Raw genomic sequence first — 17151 nt, forward strand, 5'->3', positions numbered from 1 at the left:
AGGCGCCATGTCACCGAGAACCACTGAAAAGATAGGGTTAAGACCAGACCTCAAAATGAGCTCCAAACCATATATGGAGAAACCCATTTCTTAAAACCTGTGAACTCAGCTTCCCGGTTCTCTCAAACTGAAGTCTGCTGTGGTTTGTGAAGCTGCCAGCTGAAAACTAGGAGCGCAAACACAAACTCAGAACCCCGTGGGGCTGAACTCCAGCACGCCTCCAGGGCGCCTCCACGCCAGAAACACGGAGCATGTGGGTCACTCTCCTTACAATGGCCTGGGTGATTTCTTTTGTCTCTAGTCATTCGTATACAGCAAATACTTTGCCAGATATCGAAAATGAAGATTTCATCAAAGACTGTGTTCGCATTCATAACAAGTTCCGGTCAGAGGTGAATCCAACAGCCAGTGATATGCTATACATGGTAAGGAAAATATCGCATTTATAGCGGTAGTAAATCAAGGCAGCTCATGTGTATAATCTGTGGGGGTGAATCCTTGGCAAGCCTAAATTTTTTTTTTTTGACTTGTAATTAATCTGTGCGGTAAATTCACAATCTCTGCTCAAAACATATCCAGTTTCTCTCTTAACTCTTATATAAGAAAGCTCCACAAATTAATTTTAGTTCTCTTTTTTGGATACTTCTTTTCTCCTAGTCATGGGTAGACTGACTCACTCTCACTCTCTCTCTCTCTCTCTCTCTCTCTCTCTCTCTCTCTCTGACTCTCTCAATTTTCTCTGTTTTGGTATTTTTTGGTTTTGGTTGGTTGTTTTTGTCATTTTTCTCCCCTTTTAATATTTGCAAAATTTCTTTTTTTTTTTTCCTTGTCTTTTTTTTTTTCAGGGGTGGGGTTGCTGTTTGTTTGTTTTTTAATTAAATTATTGGTACATTGTAGGTATACAACACAATTACATTTCTCATTGGGAATTGTACCTTTACATAATGCATCTTGGTTCTTATTTTTTCCCCATTCCTAGCCCTCCCTTCACCCCCTCCACACTACCCTATTTACAAAGACTTTATTTCCATTTTTTACATTTCTTATCATTTTTCATTTCCCTTCTTTCCTTTCCCCTGCCCCTCCCACTACCCCTACCCCTTTGGACCTTTTCTTCCTATTTTGCATTATCAATTATTCATTCTAATCATTGGTACATTTTAGGTATACAATATAATGACATTCATCATTGGAAATTTGCACCTTTACATTTTCACCCTTGCCAACCCCTCCATTCCTCCCCATTTACAAAGATTTTGTTCCTATTTTTCCATTTTCTCATATTAATCCCATTCCCTTCTATCCTTTACCCTATCTTTCCCACTTCCTTCCCCTTTGCCCCTTTTCTTCCTATTTCACATTACTTATTATACATTTTAGTCCTTATTTACACTTTCAGTTTCTCACACCAGAGAAACTATTTGGTATTTATATATGTGTGTCCAATTTATTTCACTTAAGAGTATCGCCTCAATGTGCATCCACTTAGCTATAAATGTCTCTAATTTCTCATTTTTTATGGCTGAGTAGAACTCCATTTTATAAAAAAAAAAACACACACATTTTCTTTATCCAGTCTCCAGTTGATGGGCATTTGGGCTGTTTCCAAGTTTTAGCTATCAAAAACTGTGCTGCTATGAACATGCGTGCACATATATCACTGTGGTATGATTCTTTTAATTCTTTGGAGAAGATCCCCAGCAGTGGAATAGCGGGGTCAAATGGGACTTCCAGTCCTAGTTATTTGAGGAATCTCCATACTGATTTCCACAGTGCTTGCACCAGTCTACACTCCCACCAGTAGTGGAGCAGGGTTCCTCTTTCCCCACAGCCCCGCCAGCATTTGTTATTGGTTGATTTCATGATAGCAGCCATTCTTTCTGGAGTGAAGTGGAATCTCAGCCTTGTTTTCCTTTGCATCTCTCCAATGACCAGTGATGCTGAACATTTTTTCATGTATTTATTTGCTATTTCTACTTTGTCTGAGAAATGTCTGTTCATTTCAGATGCCCATTTTTGGATTGGGTCTTTAAATTTGGGAGGTCTGATCTTTTTAAGTTCTTTATAGATTCGAGATAGTAGACCTTTGTCTGAGGAAGAGCAGGTGAAGATTTTTTCCCACATTGTGGGTTTCCTCTTCACACTGCTGGTGGTTTCTCTTGCTGTGCAGAAGACTTTTAATGAGAAGAGATCCCACTTGTTGATTGTTTGTGCTAGTTCACGGGCAACTGAGGTTTTGTTCATAAAATCTTTTCCTACACCAATGTCTTCAAGGGTTCTACCTAACCTCTGTTCCAACTGGTTCAGAGTTTCTATTTTAATATTTAGATCTTTAATCCATTTTGATTTTACTTTAGTGCATGGTGAGAGATACAGGTCTAGTTTTAATCTTTGGCAAGTTGAAGCCCAATTTTTCCAGCACCATTTCTTAAAGAGGCTATCTTTCCTCCAGTGAGGGTGTTTGGCTCCTTTATCAAAGATGAGATGGCTGAGTGTGTCTGGCATTGTTTCTGCATCTTCTAATCTGTTCCACTGGTCCACAGGTCTGTTTCTTTGCCAGTACCATGCTGTTTTTATCATAGTAGCTTTGTAGAATAGTTGCAAGTTGGGGATTGTGATACCCCCTGCCATGTCTCTGTTACCTAGAATTGCTTTTGCTATCCTGGGTCTCTTCTTGTTCCAAATGAATTTTTGGGTTGTTTTCTTAAAGTCCATGAAGTATGCTGCTGGGATCTCAATTGGAATTGCATTAAATCTATATAGCAGTTTTGGAAGTATGGCCATTTTCACTCTATTAATCCTTCCTACCCAGGAGCAGGGGATGTCTTTCCATTTTCTGATACCATCTTCAATCTCTCTTTTCAGAGTGCCATAGTTTTCAGAGAAGAGGTCTTTGATTTCTTTCCTTAGGTTGATTCCTAGGTATTTCAGTTTTTTGGATGCCATTGTGAAAGGAATTATTTGCCCTATTTTTCTCTCAGTGAGTCTGTCATTTGTATAGAGGAAAGCTATTGATTTTTTTGTGTTGATCTTGTAACCAGCTACTATACTGAATTTGGTTATTAAGCCTAGAAGACTTTTGGTGGAGTTCTTGGGGTCTTCTACATAGAGTATCATGTCACCTGCAAATAATGACAATTTGACTTCTTCATTTCTTATCTTTATTTCTTTCATTTCTTTCTCTTGTCTAATTGCCATGGCTAATGTTTCCAGAACTATATTGAACAAGAGTGGTGATAGTGGACATCCTTGTCTTGTTCCTGATTTGAGTGTGAAGGATTTCAGTTTTTGACCATTTAGTATGATATTGGCTGTTGGTTTTTCATAGATGGCTTCTATCAGTTTGAGGTAGAGACCATCTATTCCAATTTGTTGTAGGGTTTTTATCATAAATGCATGTTGGATTTTGTCAAATGCTTTTTCTGCATCTATGGAGATAATCATATGGTTTTTGTCCTTGGCTCTATTGATAATAGTGTATTACATTGATTGATTTGTGTATGTTGAACCATCCCTGCATCTCTGGGATGAATCCCACTTGGTCAGGGTGTATGATCTTCTTGATGATCTTCTGCATTCTGTTTGCCATTATCTAATTAAGGATTTTTGCATCTATGTTCATTAGTGAGATTGGCCTATAGTTCTCTTTTTCAGTTGGGTCTTTCTCTGCTTTGGGGACCAAGGTGATGCTTGCTTCCAGGAATGAATTTGGGAGTATTACTTCCCTTTCAATTTCATTGAAGAGTTAAAACAGTAGTGGCAGCAGTTCCTCTCTAAATGTCTGGTAAAATTCAGCAGTGAAGCTATCAGGACCCGGGCTTTTCTTAGTTCAGAAGTTTTTAATTACATTTTCAATTTCATTGGTTGATATTGGGTTGTTCAGAATTTTTAGGTCTTCTTCGTTCAACTTTGGTAGTTCATATGTATCTAGGAATCTGTCCATTTCTTCTGTGTTGTCCATCTTATTGGTGTATAGGTTCTGGAAGTTGGTATTGATTATCCTCTGGATTTCTGCTGGGTCTGTTGTAATCACACCCTTTTCATTCCTAATTGCATGAATGTGGGCCTTTTCTTTTCTTTTTCTGATAAGGGTGGCTAAGGGTTTGTCAATTTTGTTGATTCTTTCAAAGAACCAACTCTTGACTTCATTGATTTTTTGTATCATTCTCTTAGTCTCCATTGCATTGATTTCTCCTCTGATCTTTATAATTTCCTCCCTTGTATGAGCTCTGGGGTTGTCCTGTTCTTCTTTTTCTGGAAGCTTGAGGTGCAGCATCAGGTTGTTTAATTGGGCTTGTTCTGTTTTCCTAACATGCATATTCACTGCTCTGAATTTCCCTCATAAGACTGCTTTCATTTTGTCCCATAGATTCTGATATGTTGTATGGTCATTGTCATTTAATTGAAGGAACTGTCTGATTTCTTCTTTAATTTCCTCTGTGACCCATTGGTTTTTCAGAAATGTGTTGTTAGATTTCCACGTTTATGAAATTTTTTGAGTTTCTTTTGCTATGAATCTCCAGTTTCATCGCACTATGGTCTGATAATGTACAGGGGATAACTTCAATTCCTTTGCACTTATTTAAACATGTTCTATGTGTGAGTATGTGGTCTATTTTGGAGAATGATCCATGTGCAGCTGAGAAGAATGTGTATTCTGATTTTGTGGGGTGGAAGACTCTGTAAACATCTCTTAAGTTCATTTGTTCAAGAGTTTGACTGAGTTCTAGTATTTCTTTACTTATTTTTTGTCTAGTTGATCTGTCTATTTGTGACAGTGGGGTGTAGAGGTCCCCCACTACAACTGTATAAGTGTATATATGACTTTTCATGTCCGTTAGTATTTGTTTTATATAGTTGGGCACACTAGTGTTTGGTGCATAGATATTTATGATTGTCATCTCTTCCTCTTGGATCCTTCCCTTTACAAGAATGTAGTGTCCTTCTTCATCTCTCTTAATCCATGTTGGTTTGAAATCTACTTGATTTGCAAAGAGGATAGCTACTCCTGCTTTTTTTCAGGTTCCTGTCACATGGAGTATCGTTTTCCACCCTTTAACTTTCAGTCTATGAGTTTCCTTTTGAATTAAATGTGTTTTTTGTATGCAACATATTGTTGGATTTTGCTTCTTGATCCATTCTGCCAGTCTATTTCTTTTGATTGGTGAATTGAGACCATTAACATTGATGGTTATAACTGAAACATATTGACTTATCATTGCCATGACTTTTTCTTTTTGTTGGGTTCTCCCCCTTTCCATTTAATTTCTTGTCATGCCAGATGGGTTCATTCTGCTTTGCTTCCTGGGGTTGTGATCCTCAATGTTTGTTCCTAGGCTATTGTGTAAAATTCTTTGGAGTGCTGGTTTGGTATTCACGAAGTTCCTAAGGTGCTCTTTGTCCTGAAAGTATCTTATTTCTCCATCCATTTTGAAAGATAGTTTTGCAGGGTCCATCAATCTGGGTTGGAGGCTGTTTTCTTTTAGGGCTTGGAATATGTCACTCCAAGCTCTTCTTGCCTTGATGGTTTGTGTTGAGAAGTCTGCTGTGATTCTGATGGGTTTTCCTTTGTATGTGATTTGTTTCTTTTCTCTAACTGCTTGTAGAACTTTGTTCTTTTGTTGAGTTTCTGGAATCTTAACAATTATATGCCTATGTGTAGATTTTTTTTGATCAAGGCTATTTGGAGTCCTATATGCCTCACTTATCTGTATGTCAAGCTCTTTTCCCCTGCTTGGGAAGTTTTCTGCCATTATTTCTGTGAAGAGATTTTTTTATGTCATCTCCACTCTCTCCTGTTTCTTCATTGACTCCAATCAGTCTTATGTTATTCTTCTTTGCATCATCTAGCAGCTGCTGGATTGATTTCTCATGTTCCCTTATAATTTTGAAGCAATTTTTCTTTTCCTGGTCACTAATTGTAATCTTATCTTCTATATCTGAAATTCTGTCCTCACATTGGCTCATTCTGCTGTGTAGACTTTCAATGGAGTTTTTCATGTCCTGGAAATCTATTTGCATCTGTTTTATGGATTCCATTTGTTTCCTATGTTGGGATTCCATCATATTCCTCAGCTCCTCTCTAGATTTATTAATCATGTCTTGCACTAGGGGCACAATTTCTCTTGTTATCTGAGAAATTATTTCTGATTTCATTTTTTCCAGATCCCCTTTTGTTGCCAGTTCTATGGGTCCAGGTGGTTGAGTATCAGAGTGTTCCATCTCATTTCCCTTTGGGGTTGCTGTAGGTGATCTGGAAGTCTGGTTTTGAGACTTATTTACATGTTTTCTCATTACAATTGGGGGGGCGGGCGGGGCGGCGCTGTTGGCGCCTGCACAGATTACCTCTGAGCTGGGAGAGGTGAGACAGGGGCCAGGAGCAGCGGCAGGGATGCTGGCCCAAAATCCCTTTCCTCTGGGCTGGGAGCAGTGGGAGGGATGGTGGCCTGGAAGCCCCTTCCTCTGGACCAGGAGCAGTGGGATGGTGGCTCAGAAGCCCCTACTTCTGGGCTGGGAGTGGTGGGAGGGATGCTGGTCCGGAAGCCCCTTCCTTTGGGCCAGGAGTGGCAGGACAGAAGGTGGCCCAAAAGCCCTTTCCTTTGGGCTGGAAGCAACGGGAGGGATGGTGGCCAGGAAGCCCTTTCCTCTGGACCAGGAGCAGTGAGACGGCAGCTCAGAAGCCCCTACCTCTGAGCTGGCAGTAGCAGGACTCAGTACCGTGGTCTGGTGGTCCAGTGTCCTCTGCGTCTTTGTAGTGTGGAACCAGATGGCTGTACAGAGGAGCGGGTTGGGTGGGGGTGGGGGCGCTCCAGTGGATTGTTGCCGGGGTGAGGGCTGATTCGGCATGTTCCACAGAACTCAGGACCTCGGTAGGACTTGCACAGACCTGCCTGTCTGCAGCAGGCTTGTTTGTTTGTTTTTGCTAGCAGAGCACTGACTATCTCAGGAAAGCAGCCTGCCTTCTGGGGAACAGATGGGATTTTGATTCTGGGTTTGAATCCCAGACCAGTGGCTTTAAACTGGTTTTTAACCTTTCTGAGCTTCTTAGGATGAGGCTGTGGTGGCCAATAAATTACAGAAAATGGTGTAAACTATCTTACATATAGTTGATCTTCAGTGAAATGTTGTTCTATCTTACTTAGATTCTGAATTCCTCAAAACTAGATCACCACATTTCTTAACAGCCTTAGTGCTTGAAAACTATTTTAACAGGACCTGTATGCAGTGGTTACTTCTCTAGTCTTGTCATCAAGCCTCATTTGCTATTCAAATTCCACCTGTTCACTTTAGTTACATTGTTGAGTAATAGATTCTATTCTTGACTTCTATATTTTTTAATATTTGTTATTGCAGACTTGGGACCCAGCACTCGCCCAAGTTGCAAAAGCGTGGGCAAAAAATTGTCTCTTTGGACACAACCCACAGCTGAAGTCACACAGGCTCCACCCAAACTTTGATTCACTGGGAGAAAATATCTGGACTGGATCTTTGTTCCTGTTTTCAGTGTCTTCAGCCATCTCAAATTGGTACAATGAAATCCAATACTATGACTTCAACACTCAGAAATGTAACAATGTCTGTGGCCATTACACTCAGGTAAGTACTGGCTTATATTTTTTTTAAGCTATCTTTTCAAGAGTAAGGAGAGAACTTCAAATTAAGAAAATACATAGGCTACTGCACCTGAAAATGTGAGTGAGTAGGAGTAACAGCCTTACTTTAATAATAAGTGGAACTCAGTTGTAGAACAATTGCATGGCATGTGCAAGGCTTTGGGTTTGATGCCCAGCATCACAAAAACAAAAAAGAAATAGAAAATAAATAGGACAGACTGTAATATAAAAAGAAATAGGGCTTGAAGAGTCTGGCCATATGAAGAGAAGTAATATGTAATATGTGAAGCCTATCAGTCTGAACAGCACTAAATGCTGCAACTTTTTATATAATGTACATACATTATATTATTTAAGGCCTTATAGCCAATATCTGAATGTGAATTCTTTCTCTTACTAGCTAAATGACATTGGGGAAACTTCTTAACCTCTCTGATCCATTTGTTCATCTATGAATAACAGTACCTCCCTTCTAGGTTTGTGGCAAGAATTGAATGAGGCCTTCAATGCAGAGAGCTAACATCCACCTCACTCAAAAATTGGTGGGGCCAGGGATTTAGCCCAGTGGTTCTGCTGCCTGCCTTGCAAGCGCAATGTCCCGAGTTTGATCCCTGGTACCAAAAAAAAAAAAAAAAGTGGTTGCTGAAGCTACATCTTAGCAGACCCAGAGACACTCTGGACATCCCATGATGGGGGTCCCTCTTCTAAGGTGGTGGAATACAGTTATCTTTTAAAGAGAAGAGTTTAGGGTCACTCAGCTTGAGCTCTAGCATCTATATGGAAAGGACTGAATTTTAGAAAATGAATTTTCTCATGCCCAAAACATTAGTTCTCCAGAGAGAATTTGTAAGTTCAGTTAATTTTGGGAGATTCATCATGGAAATCTTAAGCCCATATGACGTAAAGTTAAGTTTCCTTAAGCAACTCCAACCTAGACAGCTTTGCCCACCAGCTCTCTAACCACTTTCCTATCTCGAATTCCACTTCCAAACCTTGGGGAAGCTCAGACTCCATCTCAGCTCCCTTCTTCCTTCTTCTGTCCTCTCTCCCTAGGGAGCAAATTCTATTTGTTTCTGAAGTAGCCTTGATCCTTTTCTGTAGCTATAGTGGCGTTTCAGTTCCATGAATGGGCCTTCCCTAACTAGTGTTCACACCAGCTTTACTGGAAGACTTCTCTTGGCTCTCAGACCAGCTGTAGGTCAACCTCACTTCCTTAAAGGATCTCATGGCAAACATGCCCTTAGAATCCTTCACCAAGGTAGAAACTCTCATATAATGGCTTCATGACTACTTTTGTCTACATTTTGTGAAGGCCACCTGCTAACTCTAGTTCACCTTGTATCCCCCACATTTAGCAGAACTCTTGTCACAATGTTCAAAAAATTATGGTAAAAAAATGTAATTTGGTATCACTATAAAAAAAGTGTAAATTGCTAGCCTGCTGCCAGCTACTAGATCTTTAAATAACTTCTTCATTTTTTTATGACACAAAAATTCTTGGTCAGAGATGACCCACGTAATTTGTGAGGGACCAGTGCAAAAATGTAGAATCCCCTCAAAAAGCAAGAGAAATGCATACTGAAGGCACTGAAATATGCAACAGCATTGATTTAAACCAAGGATGAAGATCTTTTGAATCTAGAAGCTGGCTCTGTTTGATTTCCCTGCACATCACTGACCACTACTTTTCATTTGCTTCGTTAACTTGTTTTTGGGGGTTTTTTTCTTAATCCCAGGCTTTCATTTGTTTTTGTCTATTATTTTGCCTGTGGGATCTCACCTAGCCCCGTATCTTCCAGCTTTATATTTCTAGCCTAACCCTGTCCTCTGAACTGCATGTGGCTAAATCTAGCAGCCATGCCAATCTTCACTAGAACATCTAATAGGCAGTACCTAGAAGAATCAAAAGTATCTGGAAGAATCTCCATTATCTCTTCCTCCATCTTTGACCTCATCACCTATATCCTCCAATCAGTACATCCTGGCTCCACTGGCCTTCTTTCTGCATCCTAACAAGCAAATTCCACCTCGGGGCCTTTGTCCCTAAGAAGGCTGCGTGAAATGCACTTTCTCCGTTACTCAAGTTTCCTAAACGTTCATTCTCACCACTCACACCTCAGTTCAAAGTCTCCTCTTTGGAGGTGGTTCCCCAGAACACTCTTGTTAAACCAGAAGTTACCTGTTTTATTTCTTCAGCCTAGTTAAGAATTCTGTTATCTCAACACACACACACACACACACCAGGGTAATAATTACGAGTCTTGGTTCCAGCAGAATTCTGAGCACCTAAAACACACCTGGTAGAAAGAGCTTTAACTCTGAGGTGAATATATCTCACTATGTTTATGAAGGCATAATCATACCCAAATAGTCATCTCATCATTTCTCATTTCTGTGTTAAAAATCCTTATTTATTTTCAGGTTGTTTGGGCTGATAGTTACAAGGTTGGCTGTGCAGTTCAATTTTGCCCTAGAGTTTCTGGCTTTGACACACTTTCCAATGGAGCACATTTTATATGTAACTATGGACCACCGTAAGTACCTAAAGTAACCTCTATCTCAAAATATTAAGACATTACATTTTAAAAGAATGCATTTTCATTATTTAAAAATCCACATAATGAACCTTAAAGAAGAAAGTTAATATAACTCTTTAATTGCTCTATCCAGAGATCTACTGCATTTACATTCTGGTACCTTTTTTCTGTGTATTATAAACACTACATAAATATACTCATCTTTAAGAGCAGCAAGTCTAAATGTTCATCAGGGACATAAATTATTTGGATATGGTAATAACACAAGATGAAAAAATAGATATTGTTTTATATTTATCGGTATATTTAAAACTTGACAAATTTTAAACAATCTTCAAAGGAACAAGGGATTATGAATGAATTCCTCAATTTATATAAGCTTATTTTACTTTTGCCAGTTTTATTTTGAAAATGGAAACAGCTTTCCCTTTGAGAACTGGGAGGAAGTGACACTAGCATGTTCTTTAAATTTATATATGTGTATGCTTGGTCATTATATATTTAGAAAACTGTGATCATACTAGAAACATGTTTTGTTTTTTAATTAAAATTAAACCATAAGTATACCTCATTAAAATATCAAATATAGCTGGGCATAGTGGCGCAGGCCTGTAATCCCAGCACTAGGAGGCTGAAGCAGGAGGATCACTTCAAGTTCAAGGCTAGCCTGGGCTGTATAGTAAGTTCAAGGCCAATTGGAATTACATTGTGAGACCCAGTCTCTAAACAAAACACAAACAAGTTTCAAACCTAATTTCAGTAACTGTAAAAACATTGCATACTTTATATAATGCTTATGTGACAAGAACTGTTCTAAATACTGCTCATAAGACTTTATCTTCATAAAAGTCTATGAAATGAAAAAAAGGCACAGCTTGTTTTACAGCTAACAAAACTGAGGCACAGGCATGGTGAGTAACCCTGCCAGTGCTGCACTTAATGAATGCCACAGCTGTACTCTGTCCTGGCCGTCTGGCTTGAGTCTATGCTCCTGATAGTAACACATGGTTGATCTCCTTGAAGAATTCACTGTTTCATATATTTTAATATACGATCAACAACCTTGGGCATAAATCTTCAGTTACTTCCATTTCCCTACAATTCATAGACTACTTCTAGCATAACCACTTTTAATTTTTTAATACCTATTGGCAAATATCCTGTCATTATTGTATCAATTTATACTTCCTTGTCATTACTGAATGTTATAACTTTAAGTATTTTCTAAATTGATAGAAAATTATATTTTGTTTTCCTTTGCATCTCTTTGATGACTAGCAATTATAAAACTCTTCACTTGGCTGTCCATTTATAAGTCCTTTGGTGAATCATTTGTGGTCTGCTCATTTTCTACTACAGTGATTTTCTTTGATAGTAGCTGTTTGTATTTTAGGGTGGTTTTTTTTTTAACCCTTTACCATGCATATTTGTTCTAATTCCTTAAGGTTAGCTGGAACAAACCTCTTTTTCGTTGAAGTATTGTTCAGAAGAGGTTTGATATTCTGAATGAATGTGGGTAGGAAGGAGGGCTCTGAAAGTCTTCAGAAGAAACCAGCTTTGACTTAAAATCTCAAAGTCAGAAAATACAAGAAATCCAGGAAAAAGTAGCCAAAGGCATAATTCAACCAGTGGTAGCATTAAGCATTTAGTAACATTTTTAATGGTCAAGGTAATTTGCTGTGCTGCCTGAGAAATTAGTTCTCTGAATCTGAGTTTTCTCTCCAAAATTCAAAATAATAGCAAGTACCATTTAGTAAAGTTATAAGAATTACACAGAAACCCTGGTGCAAAAACAACAAATATATGTAATGCCTGGCAACAGTGATGGCTCCAAGAGTATTATTTTTACTCTTGTTCTAATAATAAAATGCAAATGTGAATTTTCATGGTATACATTCACTGTGCTTAGTTATAAACATTGTAAAACTTAAAACCAGCGTTATGATTCCATAAAGATGAACTTCATACATTCATTTATTCAACAAATTCTTGTTTACTAAGCTTCAAAGGAGAAAAGACTGATTCAGTCTTTGGCCTTACTAAAGTTGTATTTATGAGGCAGACACACAAAAGTAACTGCATTATCATAGAGGCAATTAAGAAAATATAAAGAATACTGGAATAGAAATTATCAATAGGCTAGTAAGTTTAAAGCATACACAGAAGACCAGTGTGCTTGGACTACTGAATGAGATAAAACTAAGGGGAAGGAGATAGTGTAGATCTTGCAGAACCTTGTAAATAATGGCAAAGTTCAACCTCAAATCACAACAGGAAGCCAAATAAGTATCTCAAATAGAGCACAGATCTGCCTTAAATTTGGCGATAAGTCTCCATGAAGTGTGGAAAAAGGATTGGAGGAGCGTAACAGTGAAAGAGACCTGTTAAAAGCATGTCCTCACTTCCTTCTGCCTTGATGATTTTTTACCATACATGATGAAAATCACAGGTCCCCATTCCTCCAAATTTTAATAAGTCTGGTGTCCTTTCCAATATTTCTGAGCATGCCAGGGTTTAACTCACCAGTCAACTGTAACTCTCCTCTTCGTTCCCCTGGTAACCACTGAGCAAGAATAGTGTGTAACAGAACTCTATCCAGAGTGGACTAGTGGAAGGGAGGTCTACAGCACAAAGAGGAAATAACCTTGACCATCTGTTAGTACTGTATCTAGTGAGCTTTCACCACCACCACTTTCTCAGATTCACCTTGTCTCTCTTCCCTAAGGTCTCAACCCACGTATCTCTCAGGCTACTAGGACAAACACTAAAACTTTCTGCTGCTTTTCAGGCCATTCTAGTGGGATGTTTTTCCCAGGATGAATTCTTATTTCCCTACAATTCACAATTGCCTTTTTAATTTTTTTTTTTTACCTTATTTCTAAGTAGCATTTTCTCCCTTCTTTACAGTTTGTAAAGCACAATTAAAGAATAAAGTAGCATTAATGATTTTACTAAAACCGTTTTAGAACTTAAACCACCCACTGTGTACTGTGCTTTTCAACAATTAAACATATCCTGATGACTAATGTATGTTTCGGAACCTTTTGTAACTGCTATCAGAATCTCTTCTATATTGACTATTCTCCATGATACAAAATAAGCATAAGAATAAGTTTAATTTCTGAAGCAACCTAAATTAATCTAGAGCTAAACAAAATTAAAACATACACTTGAGGTCAGAAATGAGGTATTATGGGATTTGTTATCTTTGGAGGTCAATGTACAGTACTAGTGGGGGGAGAAGTGCATGAACTTGGATTAGAAAAAAAAGTTACATCTTTCTTTAAAATATTTCCTTGTACTATGAAGACAACAGTACAATCATTTTAGTAATAACTAGGTACTAAGATATAGGTATTTATAGATATAAGTGCAAATATTTTTGTATCACATTCTAGTTGTTGCGGATACCTCAAAATATACCTATGTTCATTATTACTTTGAAATTAATTATAATTATTAGACCCCATCTTGGATCTTAATAAAGCACATATTACTATGTTGCAAGTCTTTTCTTCAGCATTTTGATAGCTATTTCATTTTAATCAGCTTCCTTTATATCCTGTGTATTCTATACAATGAAAAAGCAACTTATATATAGTCTATAGTCTTCACCAAATTGTCAAAGGGTACCATACAAAGAGCCACATTCCAAAAACAAGAGTTCCAAAAATGACAGATTCACTTAATTAAATGTACAGCCTCTCATCATTACTACTTTGAAGATACTCATGGGGATATAAAATGTTTATATATTATTTTCTAATCAGTGACCTTGGTAAATCTACACTGCCTAAGCCTCTAGCTACACATATAACAGTACCATACTCATAGGTTTGTGAAGATTATTTCATTCAAGGATGCTTAAAATATGCCTAGCACAGTTGAGTGTCCACTAATCATCTATTATTCATATTACATTTTTTATGTGAAAACATATCCTTTTTTTTTTTTTTGGTACTGGGGATCAAACTCAGGACCTTGCAATGCCACTGAGCTAAATCCCCAGCCCACATCCCACTTCAAAACTTCCCCTATTTCATTATTTTCTTTGGGAAAGCATTATCCCATCTAAATAGCTCTATCTAATAAAAACTATGATGACTTAGTAGACTAGAAAATAAATAAGGGTCATGATAGCTTTTCTAAGAGAAGTTTTTAGATGGCAATAATCAAGCCAGAAGGTAAGTAGCAGGACCATACCCTTGATGTCAGACAAATCTAGGTTTCCTTCTGAATCTGTTATGTGTGAACTGTCATGTTTGGCAAGTTATTAACCTTTTAGACCAGAGCTGTCATAAGTAAATGAGAGGATGTAGATTAAGAAAGATTAATAGACATAAGCATATAAAATAGGACTATTAGCAACCTCCTATTTTGTTTCTCTTGTTACATATTTTACCAACTCTCTAATACTCTGCACTTCCACCTTATTGTTCTTCTGAATATGGTCAAGAATTCATGGGACACTGCAACTGCAAAACAACTGCAACTGCAAAAACAAATACATCTCTACTAATGGAGTCTTCTGCTTTACAGAGGAAATTACCCAACTTGGCCATATAAAAGAGGAGCCACATGCAGTGCCTGCTCCACTAATGACACGTGTTTGGACAATCTCTGTGGTAAGTAGAAGTCTACAATGGACAATGTGATAGAAACTACTATAACTTTGCATAGAACTAAGAGTACAACTATGTGTTTTATCCTAACAGCAAGTTCCAAGGAAAATAGCATCAAGGAGCAATCAAACCAACAGCTTACCATTCTAGAAATTATCATGTTTAAGAGAAATGAGATACTCTTTTGAATATCTTAAGATAGCCACTATTTTTCCATGATATGAGGGGAAACCTCAAGTTACTCTAGTTATGCAAATCCTGTGGGACTTTTCTGTTCACATCTGTAACAAACTGGACTCCTCAGAGCAGCAGGGCTGAGATGCTTAAAACAGACAAGGGACAGTAAGCTGAGCTTCCCTGTACAAAATCTTGTGTGGTAGAAAAGATCCCTTCCAGGCCTAAAACTCTCATTCTATTAAACTGCTGCTCACTTCTTCCATTTGTAAAAAGAATTTTTAGCATTACTCCAGGAATAGCAGCACTTTTTAGACTGCCTATCTGAGCCAATCATTTTTCTTTCTAACCAGTTTATTTTACTCATATAAATGAGACAATTCTAACAAATAACCACACTATAATTTCTTCTCCAAGTATCATTATGTCTTTTATGTTGGTTTAATGCTACAAAACAATATATATATATATATATATATATATATATATATATATATATTTGCACGCATATATTCTGGTAATTTTTCCTTCCTAAATTAGGACTATAACATAGAAGTTAAAACTATAGCTATTATGCAAGGTCCCGAGTTCGATCCCCAGTACCAAAACAAAAAAACAAAAAACTATAGCTATTAGAACAATTATACCAACTTCCTACTTCAGTGTCCAGTTCTACCACTGTGACCTTTAGCAACCTCTGTACAATAAAATGTCCATGAAAGTACCATCTCAGAGAAATGGTGAAATAACCACTTTCCCTTTGAAAATCTAGGTAATTAGTACCACTAATACAGTAAGAAAAAACTATTCCTGGGGTTTTAGCTTTTAATCTTTGAAGCTGTAGTATGAGATGAACTCTGAACTTCTGGGGTAAACTCGCAAGATTAAAACTCTAGTGTCAATGATGAGAACGCCTCAGCTCAAAACAAAAGCACGTGACAATTTGGTATTTATAAAATGTGAAATTAATCACTCATTTACTTTATATGACTTAACTTTCAGACTGATCCTGTCATTTATTTTCTATTCAAAAAATTTGATTTATGAAATTTACTTTCATATAAATTTTGGCTTATTTGAAAGCATTCCACTTTTTGCACTAATACTGAATAAATGATAGGATTTATGATTAAAGCAACTTAATAACCACCCATTCTTTTATTATGAAGTCTGATAAGGTAAAGAAGATAAAAGCTTTTCTTTAACAAATCTCCATCTCTAATTATGGCAAGCACTAGAATAAAAACTTCCTTCATGGTGTTTTAAATACTGTTTGTAGTTCAATAAACATCAGACTTATAAACTATGCTGGGCATACCAGTGGTACATGAGATTTTAGCTGGTGCACAGATGTACATTTGTTTCTATAGAATACTGAACACCTTTGAATTTGGGGATATAACTGCCAAGAAGAGTTAGGACAGGAACTTTATGTTAATTCAGAAATGCTCACAAGTGCTCAGAGAGCCAGCTGCCTGATGGGTTCTATTATAAGCATCGAATACCAACTGATATAGATACCAACTGATATTACACTGTCAGTGTAATAAAAGAAAGCAAAGACTAATGGCAATTGTGGAATTTATTTCTTTCAAATGTTTTGAATGTCCAAATCTAAAACCTCAGTGAGAGGCACTGATAACTGACACATTGGAATGAAGACAAAAGCTATTCTTTACCACTGACTCACCATAAATACATTCTTGGGAATCATTTTCAGGAAAATATTTTAACTGTTCACAGTGATTACTTCTAATATTTGTATTTTTAAATAGGAATTTAATTGTGAATTTAATGTTAAATGTATTATCTGCAAATTATACACGTAAAATTATTTTTCATTATAGTAGTGGTATAATTTCCTTTGCATTAAGTTTATATATAAAGTTAATGTAAAATATATTTTTAAAAATACAAAATAGTACAAAAAATTTTAAATTAACCTTACAAAAAATTTTAAATTAACCTTTGAAAACCACTGCAATAAAGCCAAATCAAATGAATGATTATAGGACTGGGAATGAGGCAGGAGGAATACTGTATGTTCAAGATCAGCCTGAACTACATAGCGAGACCTTGTCTCAAAAACACTAATTACAAAAACTTGGTTTTTAAAAATATAATGAAAATCTGGACTAATATCTAAAATTTTTATTCTCCCCAATTTTACAGTTAATCCACAGCGAGACAAAGTCACACGTATGT

At 37.1% G+C, this 17151-nt stretch overlaps 1 protein-coding gene across 2 annotated transcripts in view; it reads left to right on the forward strand.

Annotated features, from left to right (window-relative positions):
• Glipr1 (GLI pathogenesis related 1) overlaps positions 1 to 17151 on the forward strand; it is a 20125-nt gene continuing 2974 nt past the window's right edge. The window contains exons 1-5 of one of the 2 annotated variants that reach the window (XM_087192445.1): positions 1 to 425; positions 7354 to 7596; positions 10035 to 10147; positions 14690 to 14775; positions 17119 to 17145. In XM_087192445.1, coding sequence (XP_087048571.1) covers positions 252 to 425; positions 7354 to 7596; positions 10035 to 10147; positions 14690 to 14775; positions 17119 to 17145 — 643 coding nt within the window. In that variant the 5' untranslated portion in view covers positions 1 to 251. Of the gene's footprint in view, positions 426 to 7353; positions 7597 to 10034; positions 10148 to 14606; positions 14776 to 17118; positions 17146 to 17151 lie in introns of both variants that reach the window. The other variant, XM_021258516.2, reaches the window with a different exon arrangement.

This window comes from Heterocephalus glaber, unplaced genomic scaffold (assembly GCF_053883595.1).
Source record: "Heterocephalus glaber isolate CG9 unplaced genomic scaffold, H.glaber_assembly_v1.0 deba00001571, whole genome shotgun sequence".
In the NCBI taxonomy this organism is placed as follows: domain Eukaryota; kingdom Metazoa; phylum Chordata; class Mammalia; order Rodentia; family Bathyergidae; genus Heterocephalus; species Heterocephalus glaber.